General features: G+C 37.8%; 1 protein-coding gene across 1 annotated transcript in view; it reads right to left on the bottom strand.

Moving 5' to 3' along the window:
• BPTF (bromodomain PHD finger transcription factor) overlaps nucleotides 1-18,222 on the bottom strand; it is a 145,912-nt gene that overhangs the window by 85,400 nt on the left and 42,290 nt on the right. Inside the window, 3 exon segments of the mRNA XM_027081168.1 lie at nucleotides 10,118-10,306; nucleotides 10,862-11,065; nucleotides 13,071-13,294. Coding sequence (XP_026936969.1) covers nucleotides 10,118-10,306; nucleotides 10,862-11,065; nucleotides 13,071-13,294 — 617 coding nt within the window.

The raw sequence follows: 18,222 nt of genomic DNA, 5'->3' as shown, positions 1-18,222 counted from the left end.
AATTGTCAGAAAAGACATTTAATTGTTTTAGGGTTGCATTACAAAGCTAGATTTTAAAAAGCTGCTCATGTATGAATAATGCAATGTATGAAAAAAATTGCAAACAACATCCTATGAATTGTTTTTTAAGTCTCCCAGTATTAACTCAGGCTCTTATCACCTTAGTGTGTAGTACAAAGCAGACAATCTTTCAGAATAATAAAGTGATATAACAATCTCACAAAATTTATGATGTGCCAGATACTGCAGAAGTGATTTTGTGAAGAAAATCCCTCAAAATCTGAAGTTTATATTCTTACTTTTCATAAAGTATTCAAACAGTATTCGAAACAGAATTAAACAGGATTATTTATCTCTAAGGTTTTCTGCCTGAATTCTATACCCCCAAATTTAACTAGAAGGTAATGCCTAAATGATTGTTAATTTTAAGACCAATATAATAGTATCACTAAGAGTATAGTTCCTAAAAGTATATCAAAATGAATACTACCATAAACTGAAAGCCTAGGTCTTTCCTCGGCAGTTCAGAAATCTACAGCCTCCCTGTGCATTTCATTTTGCCACTATTAAGATACCTTTTAAATCAATCCCCTAAATTAAAAGTCGTCGACAGTATATCACAAAGGCTATCTGTAATGCATCATGAGCTCCTAAATTTTTTTTTGAGTAAAAAACCAACAACCTGATAGAAAAATGGGAAAAATATATGAACAGTGACGAAAGAAATGAAAATGGCGGGAATTCCCTGGCGGTCCAATGGTTCAGACTCCGTGCTTCCACTGCCAAGGGCCCCCGTTCAATCCCTAGTCAGCGAACTGAAATCTCACAAGCCATGCGATTCAGCCACAAAAAAGAAAAAGAAAAAGAAAAAGAAAAATGGCCTTTAAACATGGAAATATGCTCACTTAATTCAAAGTAAGAGAAATGCAAAGTAAAATCGTATAGAGAAACTACCTCTCAGCTACCAGACTGGCCAAAAATCCAAGTCTCATGATACACTCAGGTAGAGAGGTGGTGGGTTAAAGAGGTACTGCCACACATTGTAGGACTGTAAAATGGTGCAAACTGGATAAAAGGGAACTGACAATAGCTAGAAAAATTACAGATGCATTTACTCTTAACCTAGCAATCTACCCTGAAATACACTGGCAAAAATACTAAATTACTTACTGATATTTACAGAGGTATTCACCGTAGCACTATTTATAATGGCAAAAGACCAGAAAAAACAAAATGCTCATCAATATGGCACTGGCTGAATAAAAGGTGGTACATACAATAAAATATCATGTACCATAACAAGGACTGAGGAAATCATTATATCCACATATGAAATGATCTCAAGATTAAATGTAAAAAGAAAGATGCAGAACAGTACTTAGAGTATGCTAATTTCATGTAAGAAAGGGAGAGAAATGTGAATTTATGCACATATTTTGCTTTTCTATACAAAAAAAAAAACACTAGAAGAATAACCAAAACTTAATAAAAATAGCTACCTGTAAGGGAAAGGAAGGAAATGGTTACCTAGAGAACGAAGGGATGAAAGTGGAAATTCTCTGAATAGATAACAGTTACAAAGTTTGACTTTGGAATCATGTAAATGTTTTACATTTTTTAAAAATTCAAGTTAGAAATGCAGCCCCTAAAAACTGAAAGAAAACAGCCTAATCGTGTATCAAGTTGTTGGCATAACCACACAGAGAAAAACATTATTTCAAGTGACTTTGGAACACAGAATTTTGACTATACATTCTTACTAGAAATATGGTATAAAGATAAAGAGCTGCAAAAAAATCTTAAATGCGGTTCAGTACTCTTACTGTGAGCAATAATATTGGTATTATGAAATTACTATGCTATTTAAATCATTTCTTATTACTGTTATTAATGCACATCAGGATATTAACAATAATTATAAAATAATATATATTATTAATGGACATCTATAACAGGATAAAGCAAGTATATAATTAAGTTACTGTTGTTAGGAACTAAGGCATTCAGTATAAAGGAAAAGAGATACAAGTGTAAAAAAAGAAACTAAGTATGCAATCCTCAATCTGAATTTGAAATGTCAACATGAATTGGTTTTTTTCTTTTCCAAAATACCTATTTCCTAACACTACCCAATAAAAAAGCCTAGAGGCAGTGAGAGCCCAAGAGCAGTAAATATTCTTGGGCCCAGATGACAGTCTCTAAATATCATTTCCCACAAAAAGGAACCAGGGCTTCTTGCAGGAATTACTGATTCCAGGTCTGGGGTAAGAAATGTATAAGATAAGCCGCATACATCTTATTCTGCCAAAAAGCAAAAAAGCAAAAGAGACTACTGGGGTCATACACAGCAAAAAGGACTCAAAATCCAACATAAAGGGCCTCCTGAAAATCAATATAACCAAATTAATGATAACTACAACTGACTGAAACAAACTGCATACATAAAGACCCATGAGTTCAAACAGATACTTAAAATGAGAAAATCATGCCCCTCCCCCCAAAGTTCATAACTCAAAAATCACCACTGAACGTAACTAGACACCAACTCCTCACTCTGAAAATCAGATTTTAAGAGAAATAATTAAGCATTTATTTCTGCTCTAATTATATTTCAAGGTATTCAAATAGACTTAGTTAATGAGGGAAAATTCTTTACAGAAGAATTCCAGTTAAAAAAATACTGAAAAAAATTATAGAATTAGAAATCATATACTATAACTTCCAAATAGACAGCTGATTTTGAACTCACTGATCAATCTTAGAATTTGTAAAGGTAAAACATACAGACATCACGATGAGCCTTTTGATGCAATATGATGTGAAATACCCAGAACACAGCTTATGAAGTATTCTTGCCAAAAGTCATTGAAAATGAATTTAATCGAGCCTTTAGAACAAATTAAACACTAAGAAGGAAAGAAAATCCTGGATGTGGGATATTCCATAGTAGGATATACTAGGATTCTTTAAAAAGTCAGGGAAGGGGAGAATGCTCTAGATTAAGAGACTCAGTAGATATAAAACCAAATGTCATGTCACGCAGGGATCTTATTTGGAGTTATTTAAAACACAGCCAATGTTTAAAAAAAATTTTTTAAGTGAGGAAATTTAAATTGACTAGATAGTAGATGACAGTAAGGAATTGCTGTCAATTTTATTAAAATGATAATGGCACTGTAATTATATAAGAAAATGTCCATATTCTTTAGAAATGTATGTAGGACTGATATAACATGAGGTCTGGGATTTGCTTTAGAATACTGCAGTAAGGAAACAACCCAAATTCACATCATCAGGAAAGGGGATAAACTGTGGTATAGTTACACAGAGGAGTATTGTAATACAGTTAATGTGAAAGAACTCCAGCAACATAAAACATTATATTAGTAACATAAAGCGAAAAGATTAAGTTCCCCGAAGTTATACTTAACACATACACTTAATAAGACATACTTAACACAACACACTTGCTACACAGTTTAAAACAACTGAGGGCTTTCCTGGTGGCGCAGTGGTTTAGAGTCCGCCTGCCGATGCAAGGGACATGGGTTCGTGCCCTGGTCTGGAAAGATCCCACATGCTGCGGAGCAGCTGGGCCCATGGGCCATGGCCGCTGAGCCTGCGCGTCCGGAGCCTGTTGCTCCGCAACGGGAGAGGCCACAGCAGTGAGAGGCCCGCGTACCGCAAAAAAAATAAATAAATAAAATAAAGAAACAGAAATACATAGTTTTTAGCAAACCATGTGGATCAACTCAATGAAGCAACAGTTATGTGGGCTATACATCACTTTGACCTCTAGTATCAATAGTCTTAATTCTACTGGATTTCTGTTCTAAAAAGGAAAGAAAATATTAGTGAACACAGGATTCAGGGTGACAATCACTTCAGGTAGGGTAGAAGGATGCAGGCAATGAGAACAGGGAGATGGCTCGATACAGGTGAGTTTCAAAGCAGGACTTAGACTTCTGTTTTGGGTGATAGGTTCCTAGGTGTTTATTTCATTAATAAAGATCATTTCAAACGTGAATGAATAAATTAAGGGGGACTATGTAATGACCAATGATGAGTGCAATTAACTGAGGATTATGATTTATCTAATAGTGTACACATGGGGTCAAAGGGGGGCGATTTTTAAAAATTTGAGTCCTCCGCACTCAAAAAAGCAGTTAAAAAAAAAAAAAGCATGAGTAAAACTAGTATGACAAAATATTGATGATTTTCTAATCTAAGTGTTAAAATATGGGGGAGGGGTCACTATACTATTCTCTTAACTTTCGTGCATGTTCATAATAAGAAAATTCTACATGAAAGACAGAAATGGCAAACTTAAAATCTGACAGCTGCAAACCAGTAATATAATCAACTAACTCATGTTGGAAAATGCATATATTTGGAAGAGAAGTCTCACATGAATAGCATCAAATTCCTCACTAATCATTCCTTTCACATCTGTAGATCTAGTTTTGAAATGTGCTGTATTCTTAATTTATAATTGTCTAAAAATCATCTTCTCGAATAATGAAACAGTATATAGACATCCCCTCATTTATGAGCTCAGAATTCAGAGTGCATTTTCTCACAGAAGTATAATAAAAAGTGATTGGGTTCTACACTAGCCCACAAAAAACTATTTCAGCATACAATACACCCCAAGTATGGTTTTAACCAAGACAATAACTCTGGGATAGGACTTAAGAGATTCCACCTAATCATATCTTAAAATACTTCATAGAAAGTGCTCTCTGCTATTAGGAAGATGATGGTACTTCATAAAAGAATAGGCAATCAATCCCATCCCAAGGTATTTTGATCTTAAAAAAAACCATTACCCCACTGAAAGCAAACTGAATTCAGAATCTGTCCATTTAAACTTTCAAGGTGCTAACAAGCTGAGGACTATCATAACTCATAATACATAGCTTTTTTGTTGACTTGTCCCAAGTTAATTTGCCTTAAGTTTTCATCCATTTCAGTTGAGAGGAATTGCTCTAGAACTCTTTACATCCTTACTTCATTAGGATTAAAGAAATCTCAAGCATTTGCTTTAAAACACCACAACGAAGATATCACCTACCAACAGTCCTCACAGTTCAAATATTCTACACTAGAAGCTAAAACCAAACACATTTAAAAGAATAAGAAGGGCTTCCCTGGTGGCGCAGTGGTTGGGAGTCCGCCTGCCGGTGCAGGGGACATGGGCTCGTGCCCCGGTCCGGGAGGATCCCAGGTGCCACGGAGCGTCTGGGCCCGTGGGCCGTGGCTGCTGGGCCTGCGCGTCTGGAGCCTGTGCTCCGTGACGGGAGGGGCCCCAGCGGTGAGAGGCCCTCATACCGCAAAAAAAAAAAAAAAAAAAAAAGAATAAGAAACAAAAGAGTAATATTTAGCTGCAGAACCTCTAAAAGCCATTATCAATCAACTCAATGAGGTAAAAGTAAACGGGAAGCACATCAGTTCAGCATCCAGTATCAGCAGCCTCTTAACCTCCACTTAATTTCCTTACAATAAAATCCAAACCTAAAGCAAAGTACTATCTTTTAAGATGTCGTTATCCCAAAAAGTTAAGAAAAAGGTTAAATTAATATGTTCTTATAGTTCAACTTTACAGATGTTAGACTTTCAATCTGTCCATGGAAACACTTTCAAAGCGATTATAAATAGTTATGGAAATAAAGCCAGTTTTATCTACTGCTGCTATTTTCTTAGTCCCAGTCATTAAATCTAGAGGCATAACTTTAATAAAACAAATGCTGTCTTCATTATATGTTTGAATACAAATTCTCAATAGTACATTTGAGGTTAAGATGCTAGAAAGACACATGCCCCTGTCTCTCCTTATATACTGAAAAACTGACAATCTGGTACAAAAGTTTCTAATCTAAAATCCAGAACGAAAGTGTAATTCTGAAATTGAGCTATTTGTTAACTACAAAGAAGTTATACTGAATAATAAACAGTACACTTGCTATAAGGGGTCGTTTTTGGCAACATAACTATGTTCATGAACTGAAGTGAAATGTCTGGAATACAGATGCAGCGGTGGAAAATCTCAGGAACAGATATTCAGAGATTAACTTTTTTTTTTTTTTTTTTTTTTTTTTTTGCGATACGCGGGGCTCCCACTGCCGTGGCCTCTCCCGTTGCAGAGCACAGGCTCCGGACGCGCAGGCCCAGTGGCCATGGCCCACAGGCCCAGGCGCTCCGCGGCATGTGGGATCCTACCGGACCGGGGCACAAACCCGTGTCCCCTGCATCGGCAGGCGGACGCTCAACCACTGCGCCACCAGGGAAGCCCCAAAGATTAACTTTTTTAAGTGATGTCTACAAACATTTCCCAAAATATGGCCCAACTTTTCAGTTTAAACTTCAATCTCAGCCACATAAAATCTTTCTGAATCATACCCAATTTGAAATCATGAAATCTACCCATTTTTCTTATGTTCTCACTCCTTTAGATTTTTAGACCACAGACTTATAATTTTTCTTTTGCATAATGTCGTCTATCATAAGAAAATGATAGTGCTCTCTGACAGGACTTGACAAAATACAGCTTGAAATAAATAAATATGCATATCCATATACATGTATACATATGTGTGTATATATTTCTAAGGAACTTCTAAAGTAGATGTATTTTGAAAGAGATTTTAAATTCTCGGGTTATTTTTAAGTATCTTTCCATTCCAGAAAAGATATAAAATACAAACGCTAATCAAAAGAAAGCTTCTGTAGTTTAGTAGTAGTATTAAAGATAAAGGACATTTCACAAAGATATAGTTAATTCAACAATATAAAAATTATGTGCACCTACTAACACAGGCTCAAAATATATAATGCAAAAACTAAAAATATTTAAAAGATAAAAAGGCAACCCCACAGTAAATAGAAATAACTTAAAAGTATCTTGCATATGTTATAAAGCAGAAACTAACACACCATTATAAAGCAATTATACTCCAATAAAGATGTTAAAAAATTATCTTCCATAGAGGGGAAAAAAAATAGCAAACATACAGATTTCAACAACACAATTAAAACCCTGACCTAGTTGTTCTGTACTGCACCCCAAAACTAAAAATAGACATCCTCTTCAAGCGTATATGAGACAGTTCATCAACATTAACCAAATGCTGGACCACAAAACAAGCCTCAACAAATCTTAAAGGACATAAATCATGTACAGAATGTTCTCTGACTACAGTGTGTTAAACTAGAAATCAATAAAAAAGATAACTAGAAATCTCTAGGACTTCCCTGGTGGCGCAGTGGTTAAGAATCCGCCTGCCAATGCACGGGACATGGGTTCGAGCCCTAGTCCGGGAAGATCCCACACACTGCAGAGCAACTAAGCCCATGTGCCACAACTACTGAGCCGGAGCTCTACAGCCTGAGAGTCACAACTACTGAGCAGCATGCCACAACTACTGAGGCCCACGTGCCTAGAGCCTGTGCTCCACAACAAGAGAAGCCACTGGCCGCAAGGAAGAGTAGCCCCCACTCACCACAACTAGAGAAAGCCTGTGCACAGCAATGAAGACCCAAAGCAGCCAAAAATTAATTAATTTAAAAAAAAAGAAAATCTCTAAATGTTTGAGTATTAAACAATATATTTCTAAATAAGCAATGGGTTAAAAAAAAAACCACATCATAATAGAATTTAGAAAGTATTTTAAACTGAATGATAAAGACAAAATAACATATTAAAGTTTGTGAGATGCAGCTACAGCAGTACATAGAGGGAAATTTATAGCCTTGACAACAGACATAGAAAAATAAAAAATAATCAAAGCATCCATCTTAAGAAGCTAGAAGAAAAAAATAATAAAGAGGGTATGAGATATATGTATATGTATAACTGATTCACATTGTTATAAAGCAGAAACTAGCACACCGTTGTAAAGCAATTATACTCCAATAAAGATGTTTAAAAAAAAAAGTGTATGAGAGGGACTTCCCTGGCGGTCCAGTGGTTAGGACTTTGCCTTCCAGTGCAGGGGAGGAAGGTTCAATCCCTGGGCAGGGAGCTAAGATCCCACATGCCTCACAGCCAAAAAACCAAAACATAAAACAGAAGCAATACTGTGACAAATTCAATAAAGACTTTAAAAATGGTCCACAACCAAAAAAAAAAAAGAGGGTATGGGAAACTTCTGGAGGTGATGGATATGTTTATGTCATAGATTGTGGTGATGGTTTCACAGGTATATATTTATCTCCAAACTCATCAAGTTGTACATATTAAATATGTACAGCTTTTTGTATATTAATTATACCTCAATAGAGTGGTTTTGAAAAAAAAAAGACAGGGAAGAATAATTCACAAAAATGAAAAAATATAAAAGGAATGAAATAAAAATGAGATAAAAACCTAGAAAAAATATAGAGAGGATAAACAAAGCCCAAAGTTATTTTTTTAAAGACTCATAAAAATTGTTAATAGTCTTATGAAATGATTAAGAGAAAACAGATAACCAATTTCTCAACTGAAAAAAGAGATCACTACAGATGCTACAGACATTTAAAAAATAGGATGTTATTATGTCAATAAAATCTTAAATTTAAATGAAATGGTAGATTCCTAGAAAAATAAAATTTACTAAAACTGACACAAGAAAACAACAGAAAATATGAATAGCCTACTATCTACCAAAGAAATGAAATCTACAATTAATAACTTTCCCACAATGAAAACTCCAGGACCAAAAGACTTTAGCAAACATTTAAGGAATAAATAACACCAACCCACAGAAACTCTTGCAGACAAAAGGAAAAGTGGGAACTTGTACCAACTCATTTTATGAGGCCAGCATAATCTAGGCATCAAATCCTGACATAGACATTATCACAGAAAGAAAATTGCAAGTCAATCTCATTCATGAAAGTTGACGCAAAAATCCTAAACAAAATATTAAAAAATGAAATGCAACAATACATAAGAGCAAGAACATATCACAAACAAGTTGTATTTATTCCAGGAATATGATGAGATTGGGTTAACATTTTTTAAAATATCAGTGGAGAAACTTTTGCTTCCAGTCAGGATGGAGTGGACTGGACTTAGCCCAGCCAATGAAACATCCACACACAAAAAAAAGAGACCACTTGATAGAAAATGAACAAAAGAACTGACAGGCAATTCTCAAAAGAAGTTATCCAAATATCTAATATATATATAAACACACACACACACATATATAGGCGCACGCACGCACGCACACACACACACACACACACACACACGAAAGGTGCTCAACATCCTTAGTCACCAGGGAACTACAAGTTCAAATCACAATAAGATATCCTTACATTCCTACCAGAATGGCTAAAATAAAGAGAGGCGGGAAAAAAAAAGGAAAGAACTACATGACATTCTTATAATACACAGAAAAACTCTTTAAGGATTTCCAATACAGTATTAACTATAATTATTGACTTTTGATAGGATTACCAGTATTTTTTTTCTCGTTTTGCTCATCTAAATTTTCTGATTTGTTTTTCAAAAATATACACACAGCTCCTATAATAAAAAATTTTTTTTTCATTTTTAAAAAAGGCAAAAGGAAAGGCATAATAACATTCTTGGTGTGATATAACTTATTTTGAATTTAATTTTAAAAAGCTTAAAATTTATTACTGGTTAATTTACATTTTCATGTCAAAATATATTGTGACAATGGTTTTCTATTGTAACATTATGGTTTGAGATGTTGTTAAAAAAAACTTACATGACCACATGCAAACATAAAATTAATCTGTTAGTACATACAGAATTGGAATGGTCAAATCATTCAGCACTGAGCCATTAGTATGTGAGTACTTAAAACCAAAATATCTGCCACTATGGTCTGGTGATAAAATATAAAAATAAGTCTATTAGACAAAAACAGCTAAATGAACTTTAAAAAGCATGAAGATTATGATGAGTTTCAAGCACTAAATGCAAGAACATCTGTCAAACTCCAAATGTTAGGTGACAACTTAGCAATCAGGGATGGCACTTATGTAAGCAAGCAGCATGAATGAACACATACTTTAAAGTTTTAGGTGACATTCAGCTTTTACTACTAAAGGGAAGGATTTCCCCCCCATTACAGAGGCATTGATACACTGCCCTCTGTACCTGGCACATCCTGGGGGAGCTCAGATGCCACCTTCTTCTCTGCCATGTTGCTGCTATCATGGGTTTCTGAGAGACACCCCACGGGACTCCTCCCTTCAGAGGGACTAGTCTCTTCTGAAGAAGCATTTGTTGTGTTGTCGCCAAGATTTGCTGACACAGAGTTACCTTTATCCCCAACTTCTGTTGGCTCTACAGTAAAATGCACAACAAAACTTTAAAGATATCCTTTCAAATTGCTTTAGGACAAATGGCCACATTCAGTCAACTACTAAAAATGAATGATCACCAAAAAACCTGGCTTCTATTCGATGGCCATTTTGAAGCAATTAGATTCTGGGATAATTTTGCAGCAGGTAATCCAAAGGGTATTTAAGAATATTTGATATATTAAGAATGTTTAAGTAGTTAACATAAAAAGGAACGTATTATATCACATACAAAAGTGTATATTCTGGTATAAAAACAGTGATTTTCACCAAAAAATCTTATAGGGAAATGGCACCTTATTAAGAAGTATAAATAGAGATATGGGTATAACATTATAGTAAATCCACCAATATATAAAACTCATTACAATGACTGTACATGTTATATATGGAGGAAGGGTATCCTAATCTCTTCAGAAATGTAAAATTAAATAGTTGTTTGCAATAAAAAAGACTCATTTTCATTTTGCAAGTAAAACTGGAGTTTTCGTAAGTAACACTGATGAAATATTTCTTTTTAACCAAATAATGTTTTTACCCTCAGATTTTCCTTGCTCAGGATCATCTGGTGTTTTGTCATCACTGTCTTTTTCAAGACTCTGGTCTTCAAACTCCTCTCTGCTTTTCTCAGCATCTTTGGAGTTATTATTCTCAGTCTCATTCTTCTCCTTTTCTATTTCTTCTGGACTTTTAACAATATCAATGTCTCCTTTTTTGGCTCTTATAGATTCCAAAATTTCTTCTATAATAAAACAAATAAAATTATGTTTCCATATATACCAAGTATAAAAGTACTACAAATGCCACTTAAGAGTTTCAATACAAGTTATTAAAGATAAATTTGCTAAAAGCATTAAGAACGATGAAATAAGGATCAAGATTACCAGTAACATTTTGATGTTTAGAGAACTCAAAGCGATTTGGTTATCTTCACTTCTAGAAAATACATGATAATATAGGCTCTAATTTCTTTTTAAAAAAAGAAAGAAAAATTAGTCTATCTTTTAAAATTGAGATTGATATAGATTACTGTGATATCCTCTGCCATAGGAGAAAATCTGTTAAGCTGACACAGACCCACAGTCTGGGCAGTGTGGTACAGTAACAAAAACCTAGAGACCCAGGACCTAGCACAGATCTGACCTGAATTAACTACGTGAGCCTGGGGGTAGGCTACTAAATCTTCGGGTCTCCACTGTAAAATGAGAAAACAGAGGCCCATTTGGAAACATTTCTCTCTGAAGTCCCATAACTTTCTGGAAGTCACTAAATCCCTAATGGCTCTAATTTTCTTTCAACTAGGGTGGAGTGATACTACGGCATGGGTGCAGACCACAAGTTATATCAGCATAGACTCCTGTATATTAATAATGTTCTTTGGGTTATGATCCAATACTATCATTTTTACTTTGTTGCTCAAATCGGTCCAGCTTTTGGCCATTGGGAGTTTTTCCAGGTAAGTCCTGTATCCTTTAAACACATGAGTCCTGTAACCTTTAAACACACTTCCTTCCCACCTTCCTTCCTTCTGTGCTTCCTCACTTTCCAGCACTGCAAGATGTTCCAGACTCACCTTGTATTTTCTTTGCCCCAGCCCTAGAATTCTCAAGGAGTCTTGATTCTTTTTTTAATTGGAGAATGAGATTTTATTTTATTTTTTATTTTTTTGCGGTACGCGGGCCTCTCACTGCTGTGGCTTCTCCCGCTGCGGAGCATAGGCTCCGGACGCACAGGGTCAGCGGCCATGGCTCACGGGCCCAGCTGCTCCACAGCACGTGGGATCTTCCCGGACCGGGGCACGAACCCACGTCCCCTGCATCGGCTGGCAGACTCCCAACCACTGTGCCACCAGGGAACCCCTGGAGAATGAGATTTAGAAGCCATGATCTGGGGCTTCCCTGGTGGCGTAGTGGTTGAGAATCTGCCTGCTAATGCAGGGGACCCAGGTTCGAGCCCTGGTCTGGGAGGATCCCACATGCCGCGGAGCAACTAGGCCCGTGAGCCACAACTACTGAGCCTGCGCGTCTGGAGCCTGTGCTCCGCAACAAGAGAGGCCGCGATAGTGAGAGGCCCACGCACCGTGATGAACAGTGGCCCCCACGGGCTTCCCTGGTGGCGCATTGGTTGAGAGTCCGCCTGCCGATGCAGGGGACACGGGTTCGTGCCCTGGTCTGGGAAGATCTCACATGCCGCGGAGCGGCTGGGCCCGTGGGCCATGGCCGCTGAGCCTGCGCGTCCGGAGCCTATGCTCCGCAGCGGGAGAGGCCACAGCAGTGAGAGGCCCGCGTACCGCAAAAAAAAAAAAAAAAAGATGTTACAATAGGGGAAGCATGCTGCAGCGTACGTGAAACCCTCTGTGTTATCTTAGCAACTTTTCTGTAACTCTAAAATTATTCTAAAATTAAAAGTTTATTAGAAAAAAAGAAAGCAAAGAGTAAATTTTAAAGGAATACCATTTCTCATAATTAAAAATAGGACTCCCTAAAAGGTTTATTAATAAAATTCTTGAATTAAAGAAAGAAACAAATATAATTTGGGGAACATTAGTAATGAGCAAGGCAAGGTACAAAACACTAAAATGCACAGGATCCCCAATTTATGTTAGGATGAACAAGTTCCTCTTGAGAAAATGAAATATAGAGAATTAAAATAATCATACTTGAAAATGTTAATATATTTTCATATTTTGTAGTGATTTCATATCAGGAAATGTAACAAAAAGTAAAATAAGAAAATTTCCCTCTCACCATTAGCTGCCGCCAGAAAGGATTTATTACTGCCCCGAGCCTTATTGGTCAGGTCTTCAGTTATGTCCATGTGCCGGTGGATTTCTTCACGCATTTCTTCTAGGATTTTGCAGAGTTCTGCTTCCCAGTAATCTTTGTCTAGACAGTCAATTAATTCTGCAAGCTGGACCTTTGTGCTGTAGTACCAAATTTTCTTTTCATTTTCATTTTCCGTGTCTTCTTCTCTGTTTAAAAAAAGCACAAAAACACTTTGATGTTAGACAAAATGGCACTTACCTGACAATTTTATCTATCCAGTGGAAGTTAAAACACACAAAGATTGTGCACTAAAGCTCAGTGTATTTGCTCATAAGGGATCCTATCAAGTCTCATTCAAACTCAAGGTACTCATTTTATTTGAACCTCTAATTATTTTGATTTCCTAGCCCATAGCAGCTTAGGATAAAATAATTTGCTTGTAGTAGTGGGAAGAGAGGAATTAGTATAGCAGCAAAGAAAGATATCTAAAAACATGACATGCAGAAACATGACCTTAAAATTCAGAGCGTATGAGTACTTGGTGGAGGACAGTCTTGGTTACACTTCAATCAACTTTAAGATCATCACTGTAACGATGCGAGGAGCAGAATAACCAGAAGTATTTAAACTATGTTCAGTACTTGGCAGGTACAGAGCAGGTTCACATTACAGTATAGTTTAGAAACATTTCCATCCAAATGGTGTAAATGCTCTGCTAAATTCTGGTCCCTGAAGGAGTCATCTCAATCAAGTAACAATGCCTCATCCCTCTTTCTTAACGGACAATCAAAGCTCAAACTGGAGAGAAGAAGAGCACAGCAGCTTCTTTTCCTGCTTAAATCTCTCTAAAGATGCCAGTCACTTGTAATGGAGGTGGAGACTTCAAAACTAATAACTAAAAACACAAGGCAAATTAATGTCTAGGACCAGACTTCAAGAAACATTATGTGACTTAGTTCTTCTCTCATTCAGAAGAATTCAGGAGTATGTGTGAGGTACCTAACAAGAAAGAGTCTAACATTCCTGTCTGCTCAAAGGCAAACTCACAAAGCTGAAAGAAGAGCACTTTAAGAAAGATATGGCTTTAAATGAGATATGTGAACGGGGACAAGACACAACTCCTCTGAGCCTCTGAGACATTTTATTCACCTCACTGGTAAAATGAGGACAACAGTACCTGTCTTGAGGGACACTGTAAGATACTATACGGTAAATAAAGGTATTATAATAAGGCATCTATCATAGTGCCTGGAAAACATCATTAGCGATCAATAAATAGAAAATATTATTGTTACTAGTAAGGTAGTAAATAAATTAAAATGTAGCAGAATTCCAGGAATGAGACATTCAATAATTCTGAACAAAGAAGGGATATATTAAATCATGGATAAATAAAAGGATATCAAAATTATCAAAAATTTTAAAGAAAGAGATTAATAAAGGGTTCCTGTTTTCCCTCTTTCAAATCAGCATCTGCTGAAATACGATATTAATATATTTCTGTTAGAAGCTTTTTACAAAAATTTCTGAAAATCATTTTTTTAAGCTGCTCTAGATTTCACTCTACAGTGGGTATTTCTACTGACTTTTTATGACTGAGTGAGAACAATCGTCTACTCCAATTTAAAATGTTAAAGATGTCAGAATCCTCTAAATAAAAAGATTAATAGGGGGCTTCCCTGGTGGCACAGTGGTTAAGAATCCGCCTGCCAATGCAGGGGACACGGGTTCGAGCCCTGGTTCGGGAAGATCCCAAATGCCGTGGAGTGGCTGAGCCCATGTGCCACAAGTACTGAGCCTTCATTCTAGAGCCCACGAGCCACAACTACTGAGCCCACGTACCACAACTACTGAAGCCCATGCGCCTAGAGCCTGAGCTCTGCAACAAGAGAAGCCACTGCAATGAGAAGCCCGCGCACCGCAACGAAGAGTAGCCTACCCTCGCCTCAACTAGAGAAAGCCCACGCAGCAACAAAGACCCAATGCCGCCAAAAATAAATAATAAATAAATAAAAAGTACATAGTGAGCTTTGACGGAGCACAAGAGTTACAGGACAGCCTAATTCTTTTTTTTCTAAGATTTCAATCTTAAGGATTTTCCCTCTGTTTAATGATATCAAATTCTTTCCTTGTTTGCTTTTTTCCTCTTGATTCAGAAATATCTACAAATTTCAATGGAACAAGAAAAACATTCTACATAAAAACGTTTTTGGGGTAGAAAACAATTTATAAGCATACGATTTCTACATGAAAGTGAGATGCTATGGGAACAAATTTAATTAAATGGACATTCTGTCCAATTTGCCAAGCAACTCACAGGCTACTAAAAGGGTCCTTATCAGTTGACTGACTTAGCCCATGCTGGCATCTGCATAATTTCCATCTTAACGGAGAACACTTAATTTTAATCTTAATTTTCATCTTAACAGAGAATTCACAACTTTATATGGTGGCAGTCTATTCTAAATTGGAACTGCTCTGTTAGAAAGTTTTTTCCTTTTAAGAGATGACACACACCTAGTGCTTCCTCCAATCCATCCTGATTCTGCCTGCTAGAATTCTCTGAAATAAACCTAACGCCTCCTCCACACACAGTCCATCAACTCTTTCACAACATCTATAATTTTACCCCGTTTTTTTTCTTTTCAGGCCAAACATGCTCAAATACTTTATTCCTCATACAGCATGTTTTCCAGTTGTCACTACCCTGATATTCTTCCCCTGAATGTACAGTTTTGTCAATGTCCCTCTAAAAACAGCTCTATTGGGGGACTTCCCTGGTGGTCCAGTGGTTAAGAATCCGCCTTCCAATGCAAGGAACATGGGTTCAATCCCTGGTTGGGGAACTAAGATCCCACATGAAGCAGGGCAACTAAGCCCACACCCACAACTACTGAGCCCGCATGCCGCAGCTACAGAGCCCATGCGCTCTGGAGCCAGCATGCCACAACTAGAGAGAAGCCCACAAGATGCAACGAAAGATCCCACATGCCGCAACTAAGACCCGATGCAGCCAAAAATATATATTAAAAAAAAATAAAAAGTAAAAATAGCTATTTTTCATTCTGCTCATCAAAGATAATACTCAACAATGACCATTTATTTTCTTCTTGAAGCTACAGAAGGATAAATTCATCAAAAGCATAAAGTAGCAAAACTGAGTGAACAATAACAGCTAATGCTTTCAAAGAAGTTTTAATATTGATGTACTTGGGCACGTTTACACAGTTTATATAACCAAGATTATCTGTTCTAATTGTAAAAGTGACAACTGCTTTCCTAGATGAATATACATCAATTTGTAAGTACCTTTGTTTATGGGGTTAGAATTTGGTTTCTACAGAAGCTCTGTCTCTACAACGTTCCTTCTGCACACCCAAACTGGCCTGGCTTCCCTGAAGTCACAGGGGAGGACAGAATGGAATGAAAATATGGGCCAAAAATACAATTAATAGCAAACTTACAGATTATATGCCTACATTTTAAAGTCTGTTTGGCTTTTACTTAGCCAAGATAAGTAAGAGGTTAATGACTAACAGTACGTTTTGAGTTTCATTTCTAAACAAACCCACAGAAACTAATAAGAGTGAGGAACGCTAGTGTGGTGGGTTGACAAAAAGGTATGTCCACCTGAAACTGTAGAATGTGACCTTACTTGGAAATATGGTCTTTGCAGATGTAATTAGCTAAGGATCTTGAGATGAAATCATTCTGGATTTAGGGTGAGCCCTAAGTCAAATGACTGCTATCCTTACAAGCGGAGGAGAGGATTCAAAGAGACACGTGGAGAAGGTGATGTGAAGATGGAGGCAGAGATTCGAGTCACGTGCCTTTGCCTATGAGCCAGGAGACACCAAGGAAGGCCAGCAACCACCAGAAGCTAGGAGACAGGCATGGAACAGAGTCTCCCTGAGCCTCCAGAAAGAAACAATCCTGCTGACACTGGTTTCAAACTTCTAGCCGCCAGAATCGCGAGAGAATAAATTCCTGTTGCTTTAAACAACTCATTTTATGGTCAATTTGTTATGGCAGCCCTAGGAAACTAAAACAGATTTTGATTTCATGCTTTTCTTTTTATGATTTAATTTTTTAACTTATTTTTTTGGCTGCATTGGGTCTTTGTTGCTGCGCGTGGGCTTTCTCTAGTTGCGGCAAGCGGGGGCTACTCTTCATTGTGGTGCGTGGGCTTCTCACTGCAGTGGCTTCTCTTTGTTGCGGAGCACGGGCTCTAGGCGCGCGGGCTTCAGTTGTTGTGGCTCGCGGGCTCTAGAGCGCAGGCTCAGTAGTTGTGGCATGAGGGCTTCAGTAGTTGTGGCACGTGGGCTCAGTAGTTGTGGCTCGCAGGCTCTAGAGCACAGGCTCAGTAGTTGTGGCATGCAGGCTTCGCAGTTGTGGCACGCGGGCTCAGCAGTTGTGGTCCACAGGCTCTAGAGCGCGGGCTCAGTAGTGGCATGCGGGCTCAGCAGTTGTGGCTCACGGGCTCTAGAGCGCAGGCTCAGTAGTTGTGGCATGCGGGCTTCAGTAATTGTGGCACGCGGGCTCAGCAGTTGTGGCTCACAGGCTCTAGAGTGTGGGCTCAGTAGCTGTGGCATGCGGGCTTTGTAGCTGTGGCACGAGGGCTCAGTAGTTGTGGCTTGCAGGCTCTAGAGCGCAGGCTCAGTAGTTGTGGCATGCGGCCTTCAGTAGTTGTGGCACGCAGGCTCAGTAGTTGTGGCTCGTGGGCTCTAGACTGCAGGCTCAGTAGTTGTGGCACACAGGCTTAGTTGCTCCACGGCACGTGGGATCTTCCCAGACCAGGCTCGAACCCGTGTCCCCTGCATTGGCAGGCAGATTCTTAACCACTGCGCCACCAGGGAAGTCCCCTAAAACAGATTTTGATACTGGGAAAGGAAGTGCTGCTATAACAGATACTTAAAAACGTGGGAGTGGCTTAGGAACTGGAAATGGGAAAAGGCTGGAAGAATTTTGAGGCACTTGACAGAAAAGGCCTAGACTTTCTTGAAGAGACAGAGGTTGGCAGAGATTGGAATTATGCTGCCAGCAAGCCAAGGAACACTTGGGGCACTAGAAGCTGTAAAGGGCAAGAAAAGAATTCTTTCCTAGAGCCTTTGGAGGGAGTGGGCCCACTGACACC

The sequence above is a fragment of the Aethalodelphis obliquidens genome, unplaced genomic scaffold, assembly GCF_003676395.1.
Source record: "Aethalodelphis obliquidens isolate GAN/ISIS:26980383/991018 unplaced genomic scaffold, ASM367639v1 scaffold44, whole genome shotgun sequence".
Classification (NCBI taxonomy): domain Eukaryota; kingdom Metazoa; phylum Chordata; class Mammalia; order Artiodactyla; family Delphinidae; genus Aethalodelphis; species Aethalodelphis obliquidens.
Note: the sequence above shows the minus strand (reverse complement) of the source record. Positions and strands in the feature narration are given on the sequence as shown.